Source organism: Oreochromis aureus, linkage group 6 (genome assembly GCF_013358895.1).
Source record: "Oreochromis aureus strain Israel breed Guangdong linkage group 6, ZZ_aureus, whole genome shotgun sequence".
Taxonomy (NCBI): Eukaryota; Metazoa; Chordata; class Actinopteri; order Cichliformes; family Cichlidae; genus Oreochromis; species Oreochromis aureus.
Window position 1 is genome coordinate 25,134,822 of NC_052947.1, and position 24,565 is coordinate 25,159,386.

The 24,565-nt window shown below is 38.8% G+C and overlaps 3 protein-coding genes and 1 pseudogene across 3 annotated transcripts; 1 reads left to right on the forward strand and 3 right to left on the reverse strand.

Annotated features, from left to right (window-relative positions):
- Positions 1-2,624: 2,624 nt before the first annotated feature.
- On the reverse strand, positions 2,625-4,398 carry LOC116321391 (sialidase-3-like). Its single transcript, XM_031741226.2, has 2 exons — positions 4,078-4,398; positions 2,625-3,975 (listed from the first exon to the last, which is right to left on the reverse strand). Exons 1-2 carry the CDS (start codon positions 4,300-4,302, stop codon positions 3,010-3,012), a joined length of 1,191 nt encoding a protein of 396 aa, XP_031597086.2. The 5' UTR covers positions 4,303-4,398; the 3' UTR covers positions 2,625-3,009.
- A 2,190-nt stretch (positions 4,399-6,588) lies between these two features.
- LOC116321366 lies at positions 6,589-8,506 on the reverse strand (annotated as a pseudogene).
- Positions 8,507-9,273: 767 nt separating this feature from the next.
- LOC120440638 (protein FAM98B-like) lies at positions 9,274-10,202 on the forward strand. Its single transcript, XM_039613498.1, has 2 exons — positions 9,274-9,988; positions 10,133-10,202. The coding sequence occupies exons 1-2, from the start codon at positions 9,651-9,653 to the stop codon at positions 10,200-10,202; spliced, it is 408 nt and encodes a 135-aa protein (XP_039469432.1). The 5' UTR covers positions 9,274-9,650.
- A 4,870-nt stretch (positions 10,203-15,072) lies between these two features.
- On the reverse strand, positions 15,073-17,116 carry LOC116321389 (sialidase-4-like). The gene is made up of 2 exons (XM_031741225.2): positions 16,777-17,116; positions 15,073-16,674 (listed from the first exon to the last, which is right to left on the reverse strand). The coding sequence occupies exons 1-2, from the start codon at positions 17,002-17,004 to the stop codon at positions 15,685-15,687; spliced, it is 1,218 nt and encodes a 405-aa protein (XP_031597085.2). The 5' UTR covers positions 17,005-17,116; the 3' UTR covers positions 15,073-15,684.
- Between the last annotated feature and the right edge of the window lie 7,449 nt (positions 17,117-24,565).

Sequence of the window (24,565 nt, forward strand, 5' to 3'; positions counted from 1 at the left end):
GTTGTAGGCTCTATACCTTATAATATAAAGCTCATTGAGCTGGCTGTTGTTGTTATTTCGTGCTACATAAATAAAAATGATTTGACTTGAACTATGTTGTGTTAAGCAGAATTTCCAGGTAACTGTGTTTTACTTGAGTTCTTATTTTTCTGAATTGTTTTAGTTTTACTCCCTACATTTTCACATATACACCTGCACTTTCTACTTCTTGCATTTTCAAAACTGGCTCATTGCTTTAGGTTTAACACATTAGAGGTGAATTTATTTTGTATCAAACTGATTTGAGCCTAAATGGAGAAAACAATGACACATAAAAAACTACTCAGTTAGACTGTCCATCACCGAGGATTATTGCATACAAAGATATGAAAGAAGCAAAAACATATAATTTATCTTCATTTATGGAGATATTCTTAGGGGTTAAAGTGGGCTAGAAGTCGAAAGCGTCTAGCTACTGCAACAGAAGAGAATCAAACATGAAGGGAAAGTTTTTAAGGCAGGTCTTTTCAAGTCACTCAGAGATGGAGAAAGATGTGAGAAAAGACGGGACAGGAAGAAGAGAGGTTATCTTCATAGGCAAAGACTGCTCAAGGGTATTTGATAAACTTTAAATCTAAAGGTTTCATGTAAGTCCTCATTTTTTCACCAGCTATTTGATCTGTATATGATGTGAACTTGTGTTTTTTTCACATTGTGAAATATCCTGCTAAACGCACTTAGGTGTACTTACTTTATATTATTCAAAGTTTGCATGAAAACAATCTGCAGTTTAGTGCAGGATAAACAGCTTAGTTTGTTATACTGTGGTGAATTTACAGTAAAACACTGAGTTGGACTGATGCAGAGTGGCTGTGGCGTTCATGGTCAGAGTTAGGTTACAGCAAGTGTAGAAAATGACCTGATGCTTTGATTGGAAGCTGATTAGGTTTAGATTCATTCACTGAATATGACCTTTATAGCAACTGTATACTTGTATCCTTTAATTTATGTCTTTTCACCTCTTTGAAATCTGACCACTGTCAAAGATATCATTTAGAATGCTGACAGACAAGAACAGAATCCTTAATTGTGGAGGACTTGTTGGGTAGAGCAAGTTTCTTTGTGTGGCTGAGCATTTCTTAAAGGTCATCAGCTGTTTTCTGAAGAAATTACATATTAAACTGAACAAATGTCAGAGGTCAAACAAAGATGATAAACACATGAACACTTGCACACTGTGCACAAGGCTCACTTAGCAGTTGAGGCAACATGTAGACGTCTGCAGAACTCCAGAGTCTGATTGGATTGATTAGATTATATCACGCGAACTTCTTTGGTTGTTGTATTATAACTAAAATCAAGTATTATTGAGTATGGACTATTTGACTTGAAAAAATAATTATTATTAAATACATTTAAGGGTAACTAATTAAACTTAATGATCACAATGGATCACACTCATAAATTTATCATTTGTCATAAGTCAACAATAAAAGTCAGTTGATTAAGATGTATGTTTAATTACATATTTTTTTATTTCTCACGTGTTATGAAACAGCTTTAGTGTTTAAAACTAAGATTGTATACTACATTCACAAGTACTTGAGTAACAAAATAGCTGATTTTCCCAGTGGAGGCTCCCTCCCTCAACATTCCTCTTTTATAACCGTTTTGTACTAGTATGATCTGGATAACTCCTTTGCTCTGTGAAAATTGTACGAGTTTCTCTCTCGTAGCAGTAATCTTCTGACCCTTTTATATGCAGTCCTCCATTTTCAGAGATTCACAGATAATGTGAAAAACTATATAACTGCACAGTAGCACTCTGAAGCACCTTCCAATCAGTTTTCCAGCATTAACTGAATCTAAGCAGAGAGTATATCACTGTAAACTTGAGAATTTACCCTGCTACTTCTATTAGCAGTTACATTATTAAACAATGCTACTATTACTCAGTCATATATGATCATACCATGTACTGGCTCTACTTTGTTTTACAGATATGGCAGTATCTTTCATAAGCCGGTTCTCTTCTTCTCCAGTGTTCATTTCTCATATGTCAAGCAATTTAAGACTTTTGCATTTAAAATTTGCATTTATGGTCATGTTATGTAACAGCTTTGATTTTTAAGAGCAAGACTGTGAGTACTCCTAAGTACTTTAGTAACAAAATATCTGATTCTCCCGGTGGACGCTCCTTCATAATCCCTCTTTCATAACCTGCAGGTCTGTACTCCGTGATCGGGTTTACTGCTCGGCTCTGCAAAGGCTACAGGAGTCTCTCTGACTTTTTCACAGATTTGAGCCGGAATCCTGTGAACCCTGATTTTCTTTTATAAATTTCTTTATTGACTCCTATATATTTTTTCATTATTGACAGTTTTATTTTATATACAGTGTCCAGGTTGTTGTTGTTACTGTAACAACAAATAATATCAATAATATTATATTCTATGATCTACTTTAATGTGTTATGCAAATCACGTTTAAACCTTTTGCTTGCTTTTTTACTGTTTTAACCTTAAATTCACTACAGTTATTTGTTTATTAAAATATTTATTGTGGATGTTGAACTCACAGTTTGGAGTTGGTTGAAAATAAATGAGCAAAAGAAAAGATAGTTTTACAATAAAACAGGATATGTTAACTATTTTTTATTATTTTCTGCAATAAAATCAAATACATTCACAACCAGTAATATGATATTTGCAGCATTAGGTATGTTTTCTTCAAGAAGTGAATGACTGGATTAAAACTTTTGTTTAAATTGAGCATCCATGTTTAATACTCACTGAAAACAGGAGAAACTGTTTTCTGTTTCCTTTAAATTATTAAAGTATTTTTTTAAAGTGGTAATCCTACAAGCTTCTCAATTTTCTTATTCATTTTTCATGCAACAAGCAAATAAAGATTTTTACATGCAAAACAACACTTACTACTTGAAGTCGTGCACATATACATATGAATCTATTCGTCTACACACCTGAATAAAAATGATTCCTTTTATTTATTTATTTTCTATTCTTCAGTTTATTTCTTGGTGATGTCCTCATAGCTAAAGACAACAGAGGCTATCTGCTCATGTATTTCGTGCTTCCCACACTCAAACAGACATGCAAAGCAGCCATCGTCAATGTAAGCCAGGTCTGAGTAACCACTGAGTCCATCATTAATGATGCAGGGGTTGCTCCATGCCTTTGGATCACGTGGGGATTTGTTCAGATACACACCGAGATCAATCGTGCGTGATTTACTGGTTGGGTGTGTGAACAGCAGCCACTTGTTTCGGTTTGGATCACTTTGTGCAGTTCCACTTTGTTCTTGAGCTGGAAAGGAGACCACACTTCCCTGACAGCCTGAGCAGCACTTTGTTTCTGTAAGCTTAGTGCATCTAAATTTGCTAAAGTTAAAACCTGTATTCTCACTGACAGCTTCCACTCGAGAGCAGCAAAAACTGCGAGCATTGCAATAAATGAAACTGGAGCCGTTGTTTTCATAGACCTCTGCCATTTGACATTCGCCTGATTCTGATTGCAACGTTTGACCAAATTTCCAACTTTTATCAGGATCATCACTATACAGTGAGAGTGCATATGATTTACAACAGCAACTGAACGAACATGCAACTGGTTTACAACAGCAATGCAAGAGGCAAGTACTACTGCAATAAGCATAAACTGGGATAATCAGTCTACCACCCTCTGTTTGAATCCCATGGCCTGGCCCAACTGCAAATGTGGACCAGTTTGTTATTTCACTCAGTTTGTCCGTCAAATCAGTCACATCGCTCCAGGCTTTTCCAAGATTGTTACTTGTGATGTAGCAGAGACGGGTCCTGTTGTCATAGTTTTCTATTTGGTCCCTCGCAGTGATACCGTCTTCAACACAGATGAAAAACAGGAAAAGTTTTTTGTTGACCTTGTCATACACCGGGCAGGGGTTCATTGGACGGTGTCCTTTAATAAGTGCCTTTTCCACCTGTTTGAGCTCTGACCACTAAAAGAGAGATTGTTCAGAAGTAAATGAAACAGAACAGTTCAGGACAGGAGTGTAACTAACAAGTAATTTAGAAATGAAATGGTTAATTATCACTATTACCTCAATCTTCTCAGAGGAGTCGTCCTTGATCTTTCCTGTTCTCATAACCAGCTTTTCTCCACTGCCATCATCTGAAGTCTTCCTCTGCTCTGCAAAGGCAAATAAAGTTTTACTTTCTCTCTCATACAGAAGAGCAGGAATCCTGTAAACGCGTCGAGCAGCTTCATTAGATTCAAAGACAGGTTGTTTCTGTAGCTGAGCTGTTGCTGAATGTCCACAGCCCATGTTTGCTGTCCTTGTGTATAAAATGGATATTAAATTATAAAGAAGCCTTGCTGGGTTTATCTCTGCGGTCCTCAAATTTGATGTTGCTTTGACTTTTATAGGCTGGTTGTTAGAGAGTGTGGATGAGGGAGGGATCTTTGTTTTTATCACAGATTGATGGTCATTTGGTCATTGAGGAAATGATTCACATTTCCCTGAGCTCCACCCCCCGTTCCCTTAATAAAATAAATAGGCAAAACCCATCTTTCATCATGCATGGGGGAAGAAGAACATATATCACAGGTAATTTACAATGAAGATCATGATTTAGGAAGTAAAAAACATCATAACACAAACACAAAACATTTAAAAGTAATCCTGATATTATATGGTTTTTGAAGTCTTGATGAAAAGAAAAGAGAAATCAAGCATAGAAGATTTTATAGAAGGTCAAAAATGATGGTGAGACTTCAGACTGGGCTGGAATCCAATGAGAAGAGACCACTAAGTGCACTAACTCAGAAAAGTCCTCAGTTACTTAAGTTATGATACAAAAGTAGTAAATATTTAAATACTAAAGCAGTACCTCTTTGGTGTCATTTACCAAAAAATAAATCACCTATAAAATATAATACCAATAGAATAAATAAATAAATTAGAGCTGTGCACATTTTGCAGCTAAGGGAGCTTGAAGATGGAGTCTCTTCCTTATCAGGGATTCTGCAGATGTGTTCTGGAGAAAGAGGCGTTTAAAGTTGTTTTTTATGGATGTGATCCTGTATTCTCACAATGGGTAACTGGGCGGGGTTGATGACAGTGAGAGTTAGAGAATGTGACTCTTGGCTGGTCTTCAGGTTTCCCTGGAAGCCAAACATCATTGTTCATTTCTGATAAAGTTATTTCCTTCTCAGTAAACTAACCTTCCCCCCTGTTATAGGGGTGGCTGTAGTAATGCACTTGTAATGCACTTACATAGAAAAAGCATAGCAAAGTGTGCTTCAGTGAATGGGTGAATGAGGCAGGTTGTGTAAAAATCGGCTCAGACAGAGTAGAAAAGTGCTAAATCAGAAAAGGTCCATTTACCATTCCCTGTTCCTGAGAAATAGAAAAATTAAATCACCATGCAGGAGAAATATCCCAAAAATAAGTTCAGACTAAACATCTCTGAATCCAAGGTTTTTTTTGTTTATGTCATTGCTTTGTTTGTTTTTGACACAAACACAGACAAAAAGATTAGCACCATACTGTACATTTTTTATGGTTTTCAAGAACAGAACTGGAAGTTTCTGTCAGACAGAAAAGTAAAAAACACATTTATTATAAACACAGTATAAGAAATGCTGAGCAGTCTGAATATGAAAAGCTGTAATGTGACTCTGTAGGTCAGTCAGTCCCTGTCTGCCTTTAGACAGTCATAAGTACTGAAGATTTGAGCCAATGGTATCCTCCACCCAAAAAATTAACCAGTCTCTTCTGTGTTTCCTGCACCAGTGGATGTGGAGGCTCAACAACCAGAAAATGATGCCAGAGCATCAAGGTAACCAGATTATTCTCAACGAGGTGTCTCCTCCTATAGCAGAGCTGTGGCTGGATTCATGTCCATATAGACAATCAGACACTGATTCTCTCCACTACACCTTTCCAATTTTTCAACTGGAAATCATCATTGCCAAGCATCTGTGTGGTTCTCAGTCATCCAGGTCATGTTAATCTAAGATATGATCACAATGGATCACACTCATAAATTTATCATTTGTCATAAGTCAACAATAAAAGTCAGTTGATTAAGATGTATGTATAATTACATATTTTTTTATTTCTCACGTGTTATGAAACAGCTTTAGTGTTTAAAACTAAGATTGTATACTACATTCACAAGTACTTGAGTAGCAAAATAGCTGATTTTCCCAGTGGAGGCTCCCTCCCTCAACAATCCTCTTTTATAACCGTCAGTTTTGTATTAGTATGATCTGGATTACCTCTTTGCGCTGCGAAAATTGTACGAGTTTCTCTTTCGTAGCAGTAATCTTCTGACCCTTTTATATGCAGTCCTCCATTTTCAGAGGTTCAGAGATAATGTGAAAAACTATATAATTGTACAGTAGCACTCTGAAGCACCTTCCAATCAGTTTTCCAGCATTAACTGAATCTAAATGGAGAGTATATTTTTGTAAACTTGAGAATTTGCCCTGCTACTTCTATTAGCAGTTACATTATTAAACAATGCTACTATTCATTTTTCATACAACAAGCAATTAAAGATTTTTACATACAAAACAACACTTACTACTTTAAGTCGTGCACATATACATATGAATCTATTCGTCTACACAGCTGAATAAAAATGGTTCACTGTATTTATTTATTTTCTATTCTTCAGTTTATTTCTTGGTGATGTCCTCATAGCTAAAGACAACAGAGGCTATCTGCTCATGTATTTCATGCTTCCCACACTCAAACAGACATGCAAACCAGCCATCGTCAATGTAAGCCAGGTCTGAGTAACCACTGAGTCCATCATTAATGATGCAGGGGTTGCTCCATGCCTTTGGATCACGTGGGGATTTGTTCAGATACACACCGAGATCAATCCTGACCAATTTACTGGTTGGGTGTGTGAACAGCAGCCACTTGTTTTGGTTTGGATCACTTTGTGCAGTTCCACTTTGTTCTTGAGCTGGAAAGGAGACCACACTTCCCTGACATCCTGAGCAGCACTTTGTTTCTTTAAGTGCATCTGAATTTGCTGAAGGTAAAACCTTTATTCTCACTGACTGCTTCCACTCGAGAGCAGCAAAAACTGCGAGCATTGCAATAAATGAAACTGGAGCCGTTATCTTCATACACTTTTGCCATTTGATATTCGCCTGATTCTGACTGAAACGTTTGACGAAATTTCCAGTTTTCACCATGATCATCACTATACAGTGAGAGTGCATATGATTTACAACAGCAACTGAACAAACATGCAACTGGTTTACAACAGCAATGCAAGAGGCAAGTACTACTGCAATAAGAATAAACTGAGATAATCAGTCTACCACCCTCTGTTTGAATCCCATGGCCTGGCCCAACAGCAAATGTGGACCAGTTTGTTATGTCACTCAGTTTGTCCGTCAAATCGGTCACATTGCTCCAGGTTTCTCCGAGATCCTCACTTGTGATGTAGCAGAGACGGGTCCTGTTGACATAGTTTTCTTTTTGTTCCTCTCAGTGATGCCGTCTTCAACACAGATGAAAAACAGGAAAAGCTTCCTGTTGACCTTGTCATACACCGGGCAGGGGTTCATTGGACGGTGTCCTTTGATAAGTGCCTTTTCCACCTCTCTGAGCTCTGACCACTAAAAAAGATATTGTTCATGAGTAAATAAAACACAACAGTTCAAAACAGGAGCATAATTAACAAGTAATCTAGAACTGAATTGGTTGATTAAATTATAAAGAAGCCTTGCTGGGTTTATCTCTGCGGTCCTCAAATTTGATGTTGCTTTGACTTTTATAGGCTGGTTGTTAGAGAGTGTGGATGAGGGAGGGATCTTTTTATCACAGATCGATGGTCATTTCTGAGGAAATGATTCACATTTCCCTGAGCTCCACCCCCCATTCCCTTAACAAAATAAATAGGCAAAACCCAGCTTTCATCATGCATGGGGGAAGAAGAACATATATCACAGGAAATTTACAATAAAGAACGTGATTTAGGAAGTAAAAAACATCATAACACAAACACAAAACATTTAAAAGTAATCCTGATATTATATGGTTTTTGAAGTCTTGATGAATAGAAAAGAGAAATCAAGCATAGAAGATTTTATAGAAGGTCAAAATGATGGTGAGACTTCAGACTGGGCTAGAATCCAATGAGAAGAGACCACTAAGTGCACTAACTCAGAAAAGTCCTTATTTACTTAAGTTATGATACAAAAGTAGTATCATAACTTAAGTAACATAACTTTCAAGCATAAACCACCTTTTTAAGGTCATGCCACAGCATCTTATAGTTTTTCTCGATTGCTTAAACACATTTCTTGAAACTGCCTCATATTCCCAAAACAGTAAACACAAATCCATAACGTCTCACCCAATTTCCCAAACATCGTATTGCCAGGTCAAAATGTAGCTCTAAACTGAAAACCATTCGCTCTTGCAGCGGGGGTAAAATCCTCTTGCATGCCTGATCCTGAAGCCATGCATCTACTGATATGTCTAGACAGGCGTCTTCCATGGCCTGGAGGAGGTGCACACGGACATAAGGTTCTCTGTCATACACCTTCCACCACCATGCTGAAAATAACTCCTCTATCAGGTTTAAAAAGGGAGAGTATGCAGGCAGTAAGATGTGAGAAAACCCTTGGGTTATTGGTAAACCAGTCATTAACCAGAGCAGCGCGATGGAAACTGACGTTATCCCAAACAACAATGTAGTAAGGCTGCTCTGGCTATGCTGGTTCCCTGTAGTTCAGGTGGAACATATGTTGTCTCAGACCATCAAGAAAAGCAAGAAGCATAGTGTTATAGTGTCCTAGAATGGCATGGCGGTGGAGTACCCCTTGCTGGCTGACAGCGGTGCACAGAGTGACATTTCCTCCATGCTGACCAGGGACATTTACAATAGCCTGATGGCCAGTTATGTTCCTCCACCTCCTCCACCTCCTCCTCCTCAACCTCTTCCTTTGCATGTCTTTGGATCCATTGTTTCAAACCTGAATGAGCTGACTTTGGCCCTTTTATATATCTATTTAAGTTTCTGATTGGTGTGTGATACATTTTGTCTCCTAGTGTTTCCACTAGGAAACAGCTGTGCTGATGTGAGTTACAGTTTTTCCTGAATTGCTAAAACACATTTCCTAAAATCTCATCTCTCTGTCTCAAAACACTAAACACAAACTGTAAAATTCAAGCTACACACACAAACCTTCGACTTGTCTTGCAAAACCAAACATTTGACACAAAGCTATTTTAACATATAAAACTATGAATTGTAATTTTACAGTTTTTCTCGATTGCTTAAACACTATAACCAGGCCTCTAAACTAAAATTTCAAAACCATAAACGCTATTGGTCAAAAAGCTCACCCATTTCCCTGAACTATAAACACTATTCCCTGCTTTGACACATGACTCAAATTTGGTGAACTGGTACTGCAAAACTCTACACACAAATCCCTACATTTTACAGTGCTTACACCATGTAGTCATGTAGAAAGCACTAGCATGCAATAATGTTAACTTAAGTCAGCATAGCTTGAGCCCAATTAGCACACAATTAACCAGGTGGAAACACTAGGAGTCAAAATTTAGCACACACCAATCAGAACCTGTGATGGATAGATAAAAGGGCCAAAGTCAGCTCATTCAGGTTTGAAACAATGGATCCAAAGAGATGCAAAGGAAGAGGACGTGGTGGAGAAAGAGGACGTGGTGAAGGAGGAGGACGTGGTGGAGAAAGAGGACATGGTGAAAGAGGAGGACGTGGTGGAAGAGGAGGAGGAGGTGGTGAAGGAGGTGGAGGTGGAGAACGACGGCGACAAGGAAGGGGAAGAGCAAGGGCACGAAGACAGTCAGTCTCGGATGAAATTCGAGCCACTTTAGTTGACCATGTCCTTGTCCATGGGATGACTATGAGGGAGGCTGGGCAACCAGTACAACCAAATTTGAGTCGCTTCACTGTTGCCTCCATCATCAGAACCTTCAGGGAGGAAAACAGGTAGGTGTACTTGCAGTAAGACTGCTTTGTACAGTAACGTTTAAGTTACTGAATTTATGTGTCTTGAGTTTCAGTATGTTTCCATTATTTTCCTGTAAAATGAATGTGTGACAGTTACAGTAATGAGTGCTTCTATTTTTGTAGGACACAGAGACGACCACCTGGTGGAGGCAGGTTAAGGCTTTTGTCGGAGGAGCAAGAGAGGAACTTGTAAACATGGTAATTGCAAATAATGTAATCCGCCTGCAAGAGATTCAAAGGAGAGTGATTGAGGATGATCCTCTTTTTCGAGGCATAAATGCCATCAGCCTCTCCACAATTGACCGCATCCTCCGAAAGAATCAATTCCGGATGAAACAGGCATACCGAGTCCCTTTCGAGCGAAACTCTGACAGAGTGAAAAACCAACGTGTGGAATATGTTCAGGTATGAGTTTTGATACTGTATAAGGTATTGTGTACCATCACAGCATGGCAGTTTATGCTGCCATTTCAGCACTCTTGAACTTTGGTTCAGGGTACCGATTGACTCTACTGTGTTATGTGTTTTGCAGAGAATCTTTGAGATTGAAGGACGGCCTGTTCCCCATGAAATGATCTTTGTGGATGAGGCAGGTTTTAACCTGACCAAAAGAAGGAAAAGGGGAGGAACATAATTGGCCATCGGGCTATTGTAAATGTCCCTGGTCAGCGTGGGGGAATGTCACTATGTGCGCAGCCATCAACCAACGAGGGTACTCCACCGCCATGCCGTACTAGGACCCTATAACACTATGCTTCTCCTTGCTTTTCTTGATGGTTTAAGACAACATATGTTCCAGCTGGACTACAGGGAACCAGCACAGCCAGAGCAGCCTCACTACGTTGTTGTGTGGGATAACGTCAGCTTCCATCGCGCTGCTCTGGTTCGTGACTGGTTTACCAATAACCCAAGGTTTTCTAATATCTTTCTGCCTGCATACTCCCCTTTCTAAACCCGATAGAGGAGTTATTTTCGGCATGGCGGTGGAAAGTGTATGACCGAGAACCTTATGTCCGTGTTCACCTCCTTCAGGCCATGGAAGAGGCCTGCCTAGACATATCAGTAGATGCATGCCAGGGGTGGATCAGGCATGCAAGAGGATTTTACCCCGCTGCCTGGCTGGGGCCAATATAGCCTGTGATGTGGATGAGATTCTCTGGCCTGACCCAGACCAAAGACAAGATGCTGTGGTGGGATAATGTTTCTGGTGTGTGTTGTACTGTATAGTACATGAATGACAATGTGCCACTGTACATACATTGGTTGCGTCTTTTGTGTTTATCATGTGACAAGGGTTTTGAAGGGGAGAACCATAAGCAACCTAATTGTTTGGAACTATTGTTTTGAATTAATTGTACCAGTGTGCAAAACTCTGTTGTAGTGTGTGTGTTTTTGAGGGCTTGTGTTTGATGTCTGAGGGCAAAGTTCGGTTTTTCAGCAGGAGTGAATAGTTTTGGGTGTAGAGCTTCATTTTGACCTGGAAATAGGATGTTTGGGGAATTGAGTGAGATGTTATGGATTTGTGTTTACTGTTGTGCGGATATGAGGCGTAGTTTCAAGAAATGTGTTTTAGCAATCGAGAAAAACTGTAAATGGTTTAAAAGCATGTAGAATAGCATATGTAGGTAGGCAAGTATATTTCTCCTTTTTTATCAAGAAGCAAAGACAAAAAGGAAAGAAAAAAAAAGAAACAGGGCAGGGTTCAGTGGTTGAATCAACCGTCCCCACCAATGCCAAAACCAAATCTACGCCCTTGGTGTTTAGAGTTTTGGTAAATGAGAGATTCAGAGTTGCAAATGGTGTCCTAACCATATAAATAGTGTTTAAGATTTTGGCAACTGTGGGATTGATTTGATGAAATAGTTTTCATAGTTGACAGTTTAGTTTTCACAATGGGATTTAGGGTTTTAGCAATTCAGAAAAACTGTAACATTATTGACTGCTAGTGCTTTCTAAGTGACCACATGGTGTCAGCACTGACAAATGTAGGGATATGTGTGTAGAGTTTTGCAGTAACAGTTCACCACATCTGACTCATGTGGTAAAGCAGGGGCATAGTGTTTATAGTTCAGGGAAATGGGTGTGCTTTTGGGAAAGTGGCATTATGGTTTTCAAATGTGGGTTCACAAGATTGGTTATAGTGTTTACGTTTTTTCTGATGACTTAAGCACATTTTTTGTAACTATTGGCTATTTTTGCAAAACTCTACACACAAATAAGAAAACCCTTCACCCAATCAGCAAAACATTGTAGTTTTCTTGTAAAAGTGAATAACTCTTGCTTAACTCTCCACACCTTTGTAAAAATTGTATTTTCGTATCCAACAGTTAACACAAGCCATCACATTAATAAGCACACAATGCACCAACTACACACTGATGGTATGAATAAACAACACATCTGACTTTTGCATTCTCTGTGCACAAGGTAGGCTATGTCAGTTTGAGGTCATACTTTTGTCATAGATCCGTAAGCATAGAAGGATCCAAACTTCAAGTACTGGCGTTTATTCACACACATCAAAACAAACACAAGTGTTTATTTCCAAGTATAGAATTATTTGCAATCACCATATTGACTATATGGGTTTCTTGGTCTGCAGTGAACATTCTTCCTCTGCCCCAGCATCTGGTCGTCTAGCAATTCTGTAAAGTAACAATTTCAGTATTTTTACATCTATGGTATTGTTGTTTTCCTCATTAGCATATGGCAGTGCTACAAATCTTAGTGCAGAGTGACTGTACTAACCGATTCTCATTTCGAAATGTCCTTATGATGCTTGCTACAGTGTAGCGGCTCGAAGTTAGGCTGAAACCGTTGGCCAGCTTCTCTCAGGGTCATTCCATGGTTGATTACATGGTCCACTATTGTAGCTCTGATGTCATCAGTAATTCTGTTTCTTACTCTTCTTCCCCTTCCTCCTCCCCCTCCTCGTCCTCCTCTTGCTCCTCCTTGTCCTCTTCCTCTAACTTCACCTCCTTGTCCTTGTCGTCCTCTTCGTCCTACTTCTTCACCTCCACGTCCTCTTCCTCGGGCTCCTCTAGTTCTCACTCTTCTCACTCTTCCTGCTCCCTCCATTGTACTCCACACGGACAGCTTACCTGTAGCTTATTTATAGTGCTTAGGCTGATTGCAAAGTGAACTAATTATCTAACACAGTTTTCACATGTGACAGTGTGCCAGACAGTTGGCAAAATAGTGTAAATAATAGCCATAAATGTGTATACTTTTGCTAGGAGTGTGTTGATCATTTGGAAATTGAGTGTAAAGCAGTGAGTTGTGTTTACAGTTCTGCAAAAAGAGTGCTGTGCACTGGATTGTAGCTACAGTTTTGCAAGGTGTGTGTTACAAAATGGCAAACTGAGTGCAAAGCAGTGTTTGTGCTTTTAGTTTGGCAAACTCAGTGAGTGGTTTTGCTATAAGTATTAATAGTTTTAGAAATTATGCTATAAGAATCACAGTTAGGGTTTAAGCATTCCGGAAAAACTGTAAGCAATCGAGAAAAACTGTAATCGGACTCAGGTTAGGACGTTGATTAGGCTGCTTCAGTCCTCATTTTCTTGTTCTTAAGCCATTATGAGGTGGAATTACTGATGTGTTTTGGATCATTGTGCTATCACTGTATGTTAGAAGAACATGTATCACAGCAGGAAAAATACAATGAAGATCATGATTTAGTAAGTAAAAAAACATCATAACACAAACACAAAACATTTAAACGTGAGTCTGATATTATATGGTTTTTGAAGTCTTGATGAATACAAAAGGAGATCAAGCATAGAAGATTTTATAGAAGGACAAAATGATGGTCAGACTTCAGACTGGGCTGGAATCCAACGAGAAAAGACCACTAAGTGCACTAACTCAGAAAAGTCCTTAGTTACTTAAGTTATGATACCAAAGTAGTAAATATTTAAATACTAAAGCAGTACCTCTTTGGTGTCATTTACCAAAAAAAATAAATCACCTATAAAATATAATACCAATACCAATAAAATAAATAAATAAATTCTGGAGAAAGAGGCGTTTAAAGTGGTTTTTCATGGATGTGATCCTGTATTATTACAATGTGTAACTGGGTGGGGTTAATGACAGTGAGAGTTAGAGAATGTGACTCTTGGCTGGTCTTCGGGTTTCATTAGAAGCCAAACATCATTGCTCATTTCTGATAAAGTGATGTCCTTCTCAGTAAACTAAATTGTATAGCCAAAGGTATCCTCCCCCTCAAAAAATTAACCAGTCTCTTCTGTATTTCCTACACCAGTGGATGGGAGGGAGATCCCTCTATAGCAGAGCTGTGGCTGGATTCATGTCCATATAGACAACCAGGCACTAATTCTCTCCACTACATCTTCCCAGTTTTTCAACTGGAAATCATAATTGCCAAGTATCTGTGTGGTTCTCAGTCATCCAGGTCATGTTAATCTAAGAAAAGCAACTTGTCTTTCTATGCTCCTTAGATCACTGCCAAGAAAAACTACAAGGAATTCCATTCCCTCTCTGCTCCACTGCAGCCCAGCTGGAAGTATTGGCTGCTGTTTGCTTCTCCACTGCCAGTTAGATCTTGCAGATAATGCACACTCGTACAGCTTTTGCTGTAACATATGCACATCATTCTGACTAGCAATAAACACAGTTAGATCATCAGCATAGGGAGACTGGCTCACTGATATGTTGGCATCTGTAGCAAAGGTTAACCCAAAATAGCAGCATTCCAATACAGTAGCTTGATCCATGATATAATGTTTTCCCCAAACCTAAAAGCTTCAAGTGTCCTAAACAAATATAAGTGATCCACCCTGGCAAAAGCTTTTTCTTTATCTAGGTGGGGAGAGGCCGGTATAGGGCAGAGGAGATTTGATTGGACAATCTTGCTGTGACCATGTAATCACAAGAATCAATAAGGTGAAAGCTGATAGCAATTCTTCTTCTTCTTCTTTTTATTATTATTATTATTATTATTATTATTATTATTGTTATTATTATTATTATAGAGTCTCTATTTCACAAAAAAACACTGAGGTGACTGTTGTTTTTCTGACAAACATGATACTCCTCTGAGGTCTTTAACCAATGAAAACATTTATTATTGATTACAATCATTACAATTATTAAACTTATTTAAACATTTTATCAGTGACTGAGCAGTTTAATTAATGACTTATTACAACAACAACAACAACAAAGTGATTCAGTTGAACCAGGAAACTTTAAACATGACGTTGAGAAATCTTTATTAATTTCTGTTCCTGGGAAAAGAAAAGAAGAGTGGATAATATCTGTTATTTTCTACATTAGCATTGCATATATACACACAACTATTATTACAAGACTAACATGACGTTAAGAGAGAAACAGAGCACTTAATGTTTATGAAGATACAGCACTGAAGAAGTAACTTGGATGCATGACAAAATGTTTCTTCCACTGAAAATGCTACGTTCAGATGAACAGATTCAACCTTTTGGAATTGACTTAACCGGATGCTTGAGCAGGCATCAAGATGTTTATGAAGATAATCACTGAATATTAATTACACTCTTATATTAAGATTTACTAATAAAAGTTGATGTTTAAAGGATCCTACTACAATTTGTTCATACAAACCAATAAATGGCATATAAAACACTTTTTTTTTCTTTTTTTCAGTTAGTTGACATCTTTTCAATGCCTTCCTAGACGTCCTTGTAAAAGACAACAGAGGCTATCTGCTCATGTATTTCGTGCTGCCCACACTCAAACAGACATGCAAACCAGCCATTATCAATGTAAGCCAGGTCTGAGTAACCACTGGGTCCATTATTAATGATCCAGTGTTTGCTCCATGCCTTTGGATCACGTGGGGATTTGTTCAGATACACTCCTAAATCATCCCTGTCTGTCGGATTGGTTGGGTGCGTGAACAGCAGCCACTTGTTTTGGTTCTGGCTTGTGTCACTTTCTGTGTTTGCACTTTCTTGTTGAGCTGGGAAGGAGATCACACTTCCCTGACAGCCTGAATCTGTTTCCACAAGCTTGTCTCCAGGTTGGAGAATGTTGAAGTTAACTCCATTATCATGACTGGCTGCTTCCACTCGAGAGGAGCAAGAACTCCGAGCATTGCAATAAATGAAGCTGGAGCTTTTGTTTTCATAGACCTCTGCCATTTGACATTCACCTGATTCTGACTGAAACATTTGACCAAATTTCCAGTTTTTACCATGATCATCACTATACAGTGAGAGTGCATACGATTTATAACAGCAACTGAACGAACATGTAACTGGTTTATAACAGCAACTGAACGAACATGCAACTGGTTTACAACAGCAACTTAAGAGGCAAGTACTACTGCAACAAGTAAAAGCATATACTGGGATAATCAGTCTACCACCCTCTGTTTGAATCCCATGGCCTGGCCCAACAGCAAATGTGGCCCAGTTTTTTATTTCACACAGTTTGTCCGTCAAATCGGTCACATTGCTCCAGGTTTCTCCAAGATCCTCACTTGTGATATAGCAGAGACGGGTCCTGTTGTCACAGTTTTCTTTTTGGTACCTCTCAGTGATACCGTCTTCAACACAGATGAAAAACAGGAAAAGTTTTTTGTTGACCTTCTCATACACCGGGCAGGGGTTCATTGGGCGGTATAAAAGTGCCTTTTCCACCTCTTTGAGCTCTGACCACTAAAGGAGAGATTGTTCAGAAGTAAATAAAACAGAACAGTTCAAAACAGGAGCGTAATTAACAAGTAATTTAGAACTGAAATGGCTGATTATCACTATTACCTCAATCGTCTTCTCAGAGGATCCCTCCTTGATCGTTCCTGTTCTCATAACCAGCTTTTCTCCACTGGCATCATCTGGAGTCTTCCTCTGCTCTGCAAAGGCAAGTAAAGTTTTACTTTCTCTCTCATACAGAAGAGCAGGAATCCTGTAAATGCGTCGAGCAGCTTCATTAGATTCAAAGACAGGTTGCTTCTGCGGCTTAGCTGGTGTTGAAGGTCCAGAGGCCATGTTTGCTGTCCTTGTGTATAAAATGGATATTAAATTATAAAGAAGCCTTGTTGGGTTTATCTCTGCGGTCCTAGAATTTGATGTTGCTTTGACTTTTATAGGCTGGTTGTTAGAGAGTGTGGATGAGGGAGGGATCTTTGTTTTCATCACAGATCGATGGTCATTTCTGAGGAAATGATTCACATTTCCCTGAGCTCCACCCCCCATTCCCTGAACAAAATAAATAGGCCAAACCCGTCTTTCATCATGGATGTCAGGAAAACAACCAGAATGAAAACTTTTAATAGCTGTTATGTCTGAATTGTATTATTTTGTCATACAGCGGTGTAAAAAACAATGTTTTCCCCCTTCCTGATTTGTCACACTTAAATGTGTCAGATCAAACAAATTTAAATATTAAAAAAAATAACACAAATAAAGACAAAATGCATTCTCTGAATGAACGTATTTAATATAAAGGGAAAAGAGAATCCAAACTACATGGCCGTGTGTAAAAACGTGATTGCCCTCTAAACCTAATAACTGGTTGGGCCACCCTTAGCAGCAACAACTGCAATCAAGCTTTATTGATAATTGACAATGAGTCTTTGACAGTGCTGTGGAGGATTTTAAACCCACTCATCTTTGCAGAATTGTTGCAATTCAGCCACATTGAGGGCTTTCAAGCATGAACCACCTTTTTAAGGTCATGCCACAGCATGTTAATCAGATTCAGGTCAGGACGTTGATGAGGCTGCTCCAGTCCTCATTTTCTTATTCTTAAGCCATTATGAGGTGGAATTACTGATGTGTTTTGGATCATTGTCCTGCTGCACAACAAAAGTGCGCTTCAGCTTGAGGTAACAAACAGATGGCTGGATATTCTCCTTCAGGACAGCAGAATTCATGCTTCCATTTAAGATCTTGGGGATCATCAAGATTGTTTTCTGGCAAACTGAGACGAGCCTTTATGTTCATTTTGCTCAGCGGTGGTTTTTGTCTTGCAGCTTTTGCTATGCCACTTTTTCCCAGTTTATCTTATGGTAGAGTCATGAACACTGACCGTTACTGAGGTAATGGAGGCCTACTGTTCTTTGGTTGTTGCTCTGGGGTCTTTTGTGACCTCTTGGATGAGTGATCTCTGAGCTCTTGGGGTAATTTTGGTTGGCCGGCCACTCCTGGGAAGGTTCACGACTGTTCCATGTCTTCGCCATTTGTGGCTAATGGCTCTCACTTTGGTTTGCTGGAGTCCCAGCAGCTTTAGAAAAGGCTTTATAACCTTTTCCAGACTGAGAGATCTCAATTAGTTTGTTTCTCATTTGCTCCTGAATTTCCTTGGACTGCGGCATGTCTGGCTTTTGAGGATGAAGATCATGATTTAGTAAGTAAAAAAACATCATAACTCAAACACAAAACAGTTAAAAGTAATCCTGATATTATATGGTTTTTGGAGTCTTGATGAATAGAAAAGATATATCAAGCATAGAAGATTTTATAGAAGGTCAAAATGATGGTCAGACTTCAGACTGGGCTGGAATCCAATGAGAAGAGACCACTAAGTGCACTAACTCAGAAAAGTCCTCAGTTACTTAAGTTATGATACAAAAGTAGTAAATATTTAAATACTAAAGCAGTACCTCTTTGGTGTCATTTACCAAAAAAATAAATCACCTATAAAATATAATACCAATAGAATAAATAAATAAATTATAGCTGTGCACACTTTGCAGCTAAGGGAGCTTGAAGATGGAGTCTCTTTCCTTATCAGGGATTCTGCTGATGTGTTCTGGAGAAAGAGGCGTTTAAAGTGGTTTTTCATGGATGTGATCCTGTATTCTCACAATGGGTAACTGGTTGGGATTAATGACAGTGAAAGTTAGAGAATGTGACTCTTGGCTGGTCTTCAGGTTTCCCTGGAAGCCAAACATCATTGCTCATCTCTGATAAAGTCATTTCCTTCTCAGTAAACTAACCTTCCCCCCTGTTATAGGGGTAGCTCTAGTAATGCACTTGTAATGCACTTACATAGAAAAAGCATAGCAAAGTGTGCTTCAGTGAATGGGTGAATGAGGCAGGTTGTGTAAAAATCGGCTCAGACAGAGTAGAAAAGTGCTAAATAAGAAAAGGTCCATTTACCATTCCCTGTTCCTGAGAAATAGAAATTAAATCACCATGCAGGAGAAATATCCCAAAAATAAGTTCAGACTAAACATCTCTGAATCCAACTTTTTTCTTTTCATGTCATTGCTTTGTTTGTTTTTGACACAAACACAGTCAAAAAGATTAGCACCATACTGTACATTTTTTATGGTTTTCAAGAACAGAACTGGAAGTTTCTGTCAGACAGAAAAAGGAAAAACTGAATTTCCTTGGATTGCGGCATGTCTGGCTTTTGAGGATCTTTTGGTCTCTACTTTGTCCCTATTTAAGGGATTTCTTGAACAAATGTTGCAGTAACCAGCCCTGGGTGCTGCTAGAGAAATGAAACTCAGCGATACACCACAGATAACTTTGGGGGGTGAGTCTGATATTATATGGTTTTTGAAGTCTTGATGAATAGAAAAGAGAAATCAAGCATAGAAGATTTTATAGAAGGTCAAAATGATGGTCAGACTTCAGACTGGGCTGGAATTCAACGATCCAAGAGACCACTAAGTGTAACTCAGAAAAGTCCTTAGTTACTTAAGTTATGATACCAAAGTAGTAAATATTTAAATACTAAAGTAGCACATGTTTGGTGTCATTTACCAAAAAAATAAATCACCTATAAAACATAATACCAATAGAATAAATAAATACATTAGAGCTGTGAACACTTTGCAGCTAAGAGCTTGAAGATGGAGTCTCTTAAGGAAAGAGACTCCATCTTCAACACTTTGAAGACTTTCCCTTAGCTGCAAAGTGTTCACAGCTCTAATGTATCAGGGATTCTGCAGATGTTTTCTGAAGAAAGAGGCGTTTAAAGTTGTGATCCTGTATTCTCACAATGGGTAACTGGGTGGGGTTAATGACAGTGAGAGTTATAGAATGTGACTCTTGGCTGGTCTTCAGGTTTCACTAGAAGCCAAACATCATTGCTCATCTCTGATGAAGTGATTTCCTTCTCAGTTAGCTGAGTTAACTTCTTATGTCTGCCTTTAGACAGTCATAAGAGAAGTACTGACGATTTGAGCCAATGGAATCCTCCCCCTCAAAAAATTAACCAGTCTCTTCTGTATTTCCTGCACCAGTGGCTGTGGAGGCTCAACAACCAGAAAATGATGCCAGAGCATCAAGGTAACCAGATTATTCTCAATCAGGTGTCTCCTCCTATAGCAGAGCTGTGGCTGGATTCATGTCCATATAGACAATCAGACACTGATTCTCTCCACTACACCTTCCCAGTTTTTCAACTGGAAGTCATCATTGCCAAGCATCTGTGTGGTTCTCAGTCCAGGTCATGTTAATCTAAGAAAAGCGAAGGAACTTCTTCAAGTTTCTTGAAGACATCTTCAAGAAACAAATGGTAAATGGCCTGTCTTTGTATAGCGCTTTACTAGTCCCTAAGGACCCCAAAGCGCTTTACACATTCAGTCATCCACACATTCACACACTGGTGATGGCAAGCTATGTTGTAGCCACAGCCGCCCTGGGGCGCACTGACAGAGGCGAGGCTGCCAGACACTGGCGCCACCAGACCCTCTGACCACCACCAGTAGGCAACGGGTGAAGTGTCTTGCCCAAGGACACAACGACTGAGACTGTCCGAGCCGGGGCTCGAACCGGCAACCTTCCGATTACAAGACGAACTGCCAACTCTTGAGCCACGATCACCCCAAGAAGAAGTCCAGTCACTTGTCTTTCTATGCTCCTTAGATCACTGTCAAGAAAAACTACAAGGAATTCCATTCCCTCTCTGCTCCACTGCAGCCCAGCTGGAAGTATTGGCTGCTGTTTGCTTCTCCATTCTCCCCAAAAGCAACGCTTCACTGTTTTGCCAGTTAGATCTTGCAGATGATGCACATTCGTACAGCGATAGCTTTTGCTGTAACATATGCACATCATTCTGACTAGCAATAAACACAGTTAGATCATCAGCATAGGGAGACTGGCTCACTGATATGTTGGCATCTGTAGCAAAGGTTAACCCTGTGAGACCCTGCCTAAGTTGGCTCAAGAGGAGCTAAACAGCAAAAGCATACAACATCCCAGATAATTGATAACCTTGCCTAATGCCTCTTCACAAAAGGATTGGTCTACTGAGTCCCCCTTTGATCTTCAACAAAACAGCAGCATTCGAATACAATAGCTTCACCCATGAAAGAAAATGTTCTCCAAACATAAAAGCTTCAAGTGTCCTAAACAAATATAAGTGATCCACCCTGGCAAAAGCTTTTTCTTTATCTAGGTAGGGGAGAGGCCAACTAGGGCAGAGATTTGATTGGACAATCTTGCTGTGTCCATGTAATCACAAGAATCAATAAGGTGAAAGCTGATAGCAACTCTTCTTCTTCTTTTTATTATAAGTATTATTATCATTATTATTATTATTATTATTATTATCATTATTATTATTATTATTATGGCCTGTATTTATATAGCGCTTTCTAGTCCCTAAGGACCCCAAAGCGCTTTACATATCCAGACATCCACCCATTCACACACACATTCACACACTGGTGATGGCAAGCTACATAGTAGCCACAGCCACCCTGGGGCACTGACAGAGGCGCCCTTATTATAGAGTCTCTATTTCACAAAAAAACACTGAGGTGACTGTTGTTGTTCTGACAAACATGATACTCCTCTGAGGTCTTTAACCAATAAAAACATTTATTATTGATCATTACAATCATTACAATTATTAAACTTATTTAAACATTTTATCAGTGACTGAGCAGTTTAATTAAAGACTTATTACAACAACAACAAAAAGTGATTCAGTTGAAACCAGCAAGCTTTAAACATGCTGTTGAGAAATCTTTATTAATTTTTGTTGCTGGGAATAGAAAAAAAGAAGAGTGGATATTACAGAAATCTCTTTTATTTTCTACATTAACATTGCATTCATACACAACTATTACAAGACTAACATGACGTTAAGAGAGAAACAGCACTTAATGTTTATGAATATATGCATCAAGATGTTTATGAAGATAATCACTGAATATTTAATTACACTCTTATATTAAGATTCACTAATAAAATTAATATTTAAGGGAACCTACTATAATTGTTTATTTCTCATTTGAACATACAAACCAATAAATAGCATATAAAACACTTTTTTTTCTTCTTTCAGTTAGTTGACATCTTTTCAATGCCTTCCTGGACGTCCTTGTAGTGAAAGACAACAGAGGCTATTTGCTCATATATTTCCTGCTGCCCACACTCAAACAGACATGCAAACCAGCCATCATCAATGTAAGCCAGGTCTGAGTAACCACTGGGTCCATCAGTAATGATGCAGGGGTCACTCCATGCATTTGGATGATGCAGGGATTTGTTCAGATACACTCCTAACTCAACCCTGTCTGTCAGACTGGTTGGGTGCATGAACAGCAGCCACTTTTCAAAGTTCTGGCTTGGGTCACTTTCTGTGTTTTCACTTTCTTGTGGAGCTGGGAAGGAGATCACACTTCACCGACAGCCTGAATCTGTTTCCACAACCTTGTTTCCTGGTTGGTGAATGGTAAAGATATGTCCATTATCATCACTGACTGCTTCCACTCGATAACCATTTACATTACGGGCTTTGCAGTAGATGTGGTCTTTGGAAAGTTCAGCCATTTCACACTCTATCTTATTAAACAGTTCACCAAATTTCCAGTTTTTACCGTGACTATCACTATACAGTGAGAGTGCATACGATTTACAACCAGAATTTTACCCATTTACTTAATTCTGCAGTACTTTTATTTATTTATTTTATTTATCCTTTGCCAACAGTTTAATTTGTGGCCCGAAAGTCAAAATGTAAAATTTAATCCACTTCCCAGACTCATTACATTTTTGAAAAACTGAATAACATTAACAAATTATATAAAACTCTAAATTTTTATCTGTAAATGTGGTCCTACTTAACCAGCTACTTGGGGATAGCAAGCGCTACTATGAACAGTCATAGTATGACTGTTCATAGTAGCACTCATAGTATGAACAGTCATTCGCATCCACCCCGGGGGCAAAGCCCTCCTCATCTCACCTGCACAGCTCACCTGAACCTGATCCCTGGCAATCAGCGAGACAGTATTTAAGATGGTAAATCTCTTCTCTGTCAGTTCATCAGCTAACTCAAGTTGGTAACAGGCCTTCATGAGCTATTTGCAGTCATGCTATGCCAAAACACCTCACCAGGAATCCCTTCCTTGCATTTTTCAAGTTCACGTTTGCCTTATAAATAAAGTTTGTGTTAAATCTACCAGCTGTCTCTGTGTCTGGTCTGCGCTTGGGTCCACACTCACGTACTGGCGTCCGGGCTCCTTTGACAACTGCAGTGTTTTTCAGGACTATGAGCATAACTGCACAGGTATTGCTGTTGGTTGGACAAATAATAGTTGCTTTGGAATTATCTATTGATCATTTTCCCCTTAAATGAGTCCTAATTCCCAATTCCCCTTTTAATATAAATATTTTTGTACTAGCATTCCAGTACAGAGTTCTACAGAGTTACTTGTTTGTGGTTAATACTCAAACTGATATTGAAGCAAAAAGCACCAATGATCGAGGCTTTGCATGTTAGAATTTGTGCAAAAGGTGAACTTTGCCTTTCAGGCATGTTATTGTGAACGCATGGATATCTGGATGTTTATTGAAAGCTGCACAAAGAAGTAAATATAATTTCCTATGCATCTATGGAACTGGAGAAAACTCACTGATTGATGTGTGATGTGTGATGATGATGGATGATGATGTTTGTCATGTCAGATTGTGCTGTAACCAAACTCAGTACTGATGTGTTCAAGCAAGGATTCTTCTGAGAAAAAATGGGCACAGTTTGGAGAGTGTGTATTACACAGTAATAATTTATCATTAGTTTTGAGGGTAACCTTTTCTTTCTGAGGAGAAAGGCTCACACTTACAAGTCCCTTATTAATAATAAATATACAGTGAAAGTCAGGTGTGTTAATGATATTTTTATTAGCCTTCACCAAAGTCTCCAGCTTGCCTTCTCAGGGAAGACACACACTTTTACTGACTTTGTGCTGTACCTTCCTAAGTAGTAACAATGAAACTCCTCTTTAATTATTGTGTATTCTTCAGCTGTGTTCTGGAGAAACACACACTGGAAGCTATGAACAAAATATTAATGCCGGGCCTACACTGTTATGGTTTCCAAATCACTGGATGTTTACTCTCCAGTAGCCTTCCTGACTTCACTGCAGCTAAAAACATCACGGGTTATCTGTTTAATTTCAGTTTGCTTCCCACACAATGAACATGCAAACCAACCATCATGAATATAAACCTAGTCTAACCACTGAGTCCAGGGTTTGGGCCATGATTTTGGATTGTTCAGACAGATAACTAGATCTCACTTTGACTTATGCAGGCAGTTGCTAATGTGTGGATCACTTTTTATTTCCAGTTTCATTTTGAGCTG